Raw genomic sequence first — 4933 nt, 5'->3', positions numbered from 1 at the left:
CGCGACTCGCCGGTGGTGGCCAGCCTCCATGCGTGGGTCATCACAGCTCTTGCCTACCAGCAGGCGTACAACCTCCTGGCGCACGACAAGCGCATCCAGGAGCAGAACGACGCCATCGCAGCCGCCATTGCTGGCATGAAGGCCTGTCGCGCCAAGATCGCCAAGCTCAAGGACGAGCTGTCTTCAAAGGACACGGCTGCACTCCCTGGTCAGGTCACCTCCTTCACCAGGACGTCAGTCCTCGTGACCATTCCGCTGTCTGCCGTCATCTCTCCCGTCAATGTGGACACCGGTGTGAAGGGATGCGTGCTGACTAAGGATGAGGTCGAGCAGATTCTCTTTGAAGCTAAGGCAACCCGTTTTCAGCTAAAGAGTCGCATGAATTCTATTGCCTGCAGGTACGTCGAAGCAGCAGCAGAACTACACACACTTTCCCTTTACACTGCAGAGCTGGAAAAAAAGCGTCTCTACCTACAGGAGCACTATTTTTCGTCTATCATCCGAAGTGGTGAGGCAGAAGCCAAGTGGGAACGCACTGAGGACACTCAGAAGGAAATTGATCGCTTGAATGCCCTGGTCGCTGAGCTGCAAAAGCATGATGAGAGGTGGGAACCAGATTACGAAGCTGTCTCAGTGGCAACATCACACGTGAAGAAGTACCCTGGTGCCGAATGGGCTTACTTGATAGCAGAGAGATTCGAGGAAGTGCGTGCCGCCTTCGCCTCTGATACAGCGCTTGCAGTTCACGTTGATCCCAACTTTGTTCAACACATTAAGTTTACCCCCGAGTGTGATCAATTGTGCGTGAGATGTGAGATAACACACCCTGCCAAGATGACGGGAACGGAAGTAGATGAGCGTATTTCGCAGATGCCCACACGGCTGATGAATTATATTTACAAAAACCGCGACGCTCCAAAAACAGGTCTGGACAGGGCCGTGGCTGATATCTGCAACGCCCTGGGAATCGACGATCACAAGTTTGCTGGACTTGGCTTCGACGAGTTCGTCACCCAACTTGCCGGATTCGACTACTTAGGAGACAAAGACGCATACGAGAGCGAAATTGGGGATCTTCTCATGCTTCTCGATAAGATCAACAACGAGAACAGGTCGCTTCAGTACACCCTCGAAAAGTCTGCCGAACGTTTCAAGAAGCAGGCTGCTGTACTCCAGCGCGATCAGGACGCTCTCACCCTGCGCAACGCGGACCTTGCCGATGAGATTGACCGCCTCCAAAACCTAGTCGAAAAGCTCAAGGACCTTGCAGACACACAAGGCGCACAGCTAGAGCACTACCACATGCAGCACCAGCAAGCACAACAGCTGCGCGCACACCGCAACCTCTCGCCCATCCCACCCACCGCAGAGGAGCCATTGTACGCCGTTACTATCGATGAGCTGAACGCTCAAAAGGCACTCTGCGACAAAGAAAAACAACGCGCAGACGCCCTTCAGAAACAGCTTGACGACAAGGAAGTCGCCCTTAATCAGCTTCAAAGCCAGCTACGCGAAGTGCGATGTCGTAACAATGACCTCGACCTGCAACTTCAACTTGCCGCCGAGCTCAGCGAAAAACAAAAAAAGATACTCACCGCCTTCCACCAGAAGCGCCGCTCCGCGCACGACGCTCGCGCCGATGAACCAGAGCTGGCTGCGGCCGACGGCGTCTCGACACGCAATGCATCCGCACGCAGCCGAGGCCGCCCCCCTGCACACATAAACCCTGCCGCGGAGGCCGTCGACCCCGTCACTATCGCCGCGGAGCCGCTGTACGCTGTCACGCTGGATGAGTACAAAGCCAAGCAGACCGCTCTTGAGAATGCAGTGGAGGTGGCTTGTGCTGCTGAGGAGACTGTGAAGGAAAAGTTGAGGGAAAACTCAGATCTGATGGTAGAACTCGAGAAGGTACGCGATCAAGCTTATGAGATGGATCGTCGGCGCCAAGAGGATGGTGCGGCCATGGAAGGGGAGCTTCTTGTGGTGTTGATGGAGTTGAAGAAGCTGAAGGGAATCAATGATGCGCTGCTGGCGCTACTGCGCGACAAGGAATGCGAAGTAAAGGAACTGCGCTATCACAATGAGCTTTGGGTGGATCCCACCGGGGACAAGAAGCAGGTTGTGACACGGCACACTAAGATATTTGATGGAAACTGGGAGAGGATTGTTCGCGAGCGTCCAGAGGCGCTATTCGCAGCGTTTGTAATTGATTCTGGTAATGCATGCCACGTTCCCGGGGACAACATCAAACAAGTGAGCTTTGATCACGACTAAGTCGCGACTTTCTTGCTCGGGAGGCGGGTGATGTGTGGCGCAGTTCTGAGTGGCGAACGTATGGAAGAGCTGGAGGCGGGGGAACAGCTGTCCGAGCATTTGGCGAGCCTATTGCGCGTTTGCACCACTCCTGCTCCCCCTCTGTTTTCACTCCCTCAACCTGCTTCCGCTTGCATTGTCTTTATCTCGCCTACCTTGCGTGATCTCTACGGCGTTGAAGTAAAGTGTTGTGGTCGTGGTTTTTGTGTGTTTCTGTTTGCATATTCAGGAATAGTAGCCTGTGCTCTTTTTAGGAGGAGGTGGACTTTTCGCTCAGAGCGCATAGCGAGGAGAGAAGGTTGAGAAAGATATGCATTGTCACATTTTCCACCGATGGCACTACTCACGCCTCTCCCCTTCGTGTGTATGACATTGTTTGTGTTGGTATGTCGGTAACATTGCGGGGCGATTTGTTGCGGTATCGCGTCCGAGGGGCAGCTTAGAAGCGTTTCGCCGAAAGCGACCCCATGCAGGAATTGGTGGTCGTCACTGTTCAGCAAAAGGAAACAGAAAACAAGCCCGCTGAGGTTGAAGGGGTGCCTTGTATGCTTAGAGAGCTAAAATGTCCATAAATTGCTTGAACTTTACGGCATTTGGTTCATCTTACGCACACAGCACGGTCATATCGCATGTGTCTCTGAACGGAGCACTATTTAGGCGATTGCCTTCATGATTAGGTACATAGGTACCTCCACTGTGCGTTGTTGCCTACACTGCTCATGTGTATGTGAACAGTTGTCGTCTGCACACTGCGTTTTGTATGTAGCTTTCTTTTTTTTTATGCGTCCGTTTGAGAATGCAACGTCTACTTTTTCACGTCTGCTCTCTCACTTTACCCTCTCCTTCTGAACTCATATTTGATTGCCACATCGTCCAACACGCGATCCGGCGAACCCAATGGACCGCGGAATCACACACCATCACTAAACTGCAGCAAGTCCCCTCCGCGAGTCAGTCGTCGTCTTGTCATCACGTCACACGTGGAGCCAACGCATGGAAACAAGTCGAAAAGATCGAAAAACGCTTCGCGAGGAAGAACCGCAATTTTGATTTGACAGTCTCAGACGGCGATACGCAAGATAACATTGTTGACAACAACGGACACACAAAACAAAAAGCAGCGGGCCTTCGGTGTGCTGTGGCATTTGCTTTGCGCCCCAGAGCACGCCTATAAGAAACACAAGCGTTGTGTCTTTCTCTTTTGTTTTGCCGCTCCTGCTTGTTTGTACATTTACGTGTAAGACTGCGAGACCGTGCGTACCTTCTCTAGAGCTTGCTAAGCTACACGCGCAAGCACAGAAACACCGGTCACATACACATACACGGCACTTTACATCATTTCGACTTCTTTCGAACCCATCCTTCCGCCCCCCCCCCTTTCCGCTACCGCTACCGCCATCCCACTACTCGAAATAGTCGATATTCACTCTTCTTTCGCTGTCGCTCTTCATCTTGGTGTGTCGCCATTGAAAGGCCAACAAAAGAGAGAAAACCGCTGTAAAGAAGCAGAATTGCCCCGAAATATATATTCCCTCAGAGAGCATCTTGAAAGCTGTTTTGCACGAGGAGGGGCGAAGCGTGGTTTGGTTTTGCTTATTTAGGTGGAACATGTTTGGTAATTTTTTCTTTTGCCGCTGAAGCTTCACTGAAAGGGAAAAGGCGGCACTTGTAGAAGTCTTTTTGTTGTTCTCCATAGAGCTGTCAAACGCCGTCACCATTCACCAGACGTTTCTTCCGTCAAGATAGGCTGCAGTCTATGATTCAAGCTCCATCTCATTTTTTTCTCGCTCTGCGTAGGAGTTTTATTTTGTGACCCCCAACTTGTGGGAACGCGCTTCGTACTCGTCGATTGGATACCCCCTTTTCTGATCAGCTGCTCGTTTCAGTCTTCCCTTTCCTTTCTACTTTCCCCGCTCCAAACTACGTAAGGTCCTTCTCATCAACTGGCTGGTAGTAGTGGTCGTCGCTCTACCTCATTTCTTATTTTGAGCGCTGTCCACCGTTTGTTTGTGAGTGGGTGGGTATCGCTGTAGAGTCTTTCCTCATCGCCACGACCCCAGCTCCCCCTCCCCGAGTTTCCTTCGGCCCAGGTGGCGGTAGACTGCCGAGCGACGTGCTACAACGGAGAAAAAAGAGCACACACAGCAAATATACGCCCACTTCTTTTCTTTCTCCGTCTCATACTTTCTTGTGGCTCGCCCTCTTCGATTGTAACCGATGCTCGCTAGATACCTCGATCCTTCAGTTCACCCGCTCAGAGTTGGGCAGGTGGTCGCCTACGACTACCTTCACGCTGCGAAGACGTGGCAGTGGACCCTGGGTACGGTGCGTGAGATCAAGGACTACACGGCCGTCGTGCAGCAGTGGGGCCTTCACACCGGAGACATTGACACGCTGCGCTCCATTCTCCTCAAAGAGGTCGACACGGAAAATGGACGCATGAAGAACTATCATGATATGCTGGCTATCGCACGAGAGAAGCTCGCATCCATCCGCCGTAGCAATGAGGATCGTGTTTCACACGTTCGAGGCCACTTTGACAAGGCTCGTGAAAAAGTAGAGCTCATTGACGAGGTCGATTTGCGCAAGGTCACGGCCCAGGCCGCCCCATCCCCGGTTG

At 52.3% G+C, this 4933-nt stretch overlaps 1 protein-coding gene across 1 annotated transcript; it reads left to right on the top strand.

Annotated features, from left to right (window-relative positions):
* Positions 1 to 135: 135 nt before the first annotated feature.
* LDBPK_340710 (hypothetical protein, conserved) lies at positions 136 to 2274 on the top strand (the record flags this gene model as incomplete). The annotated part of the gene is made up of 1 exon (XM_003864188.1): positions 136 to 2274. One exon carries the CDS (start codon positions 136 to 138, stop codon positions 2272 to 2274), a length of 2139 nt encoding a protein of 712 aa, XP_003864236.1.
* Positions 2275 to 4933: the final 2659 nt, after the last annotated feature.

Source organism: Leishmania donovani, chromosome 34, assembly GCF_000227135.1.
Source record: "Leishmania donovani BPK282A1 complete genome, chromosome 34".
Classification (NCBI taxonomy): Eukaryota; Euglenozoa; class Kinetoplastea; order Trypanosomatida; family Trypanosomatidae; genus Leishmania; species Leishmania donovani.
The sequence above is the reverse complement of the archived record's forward strand: the minus strand, read 5'-3'. Positions and strand labels throughout refer to the sequence as shown.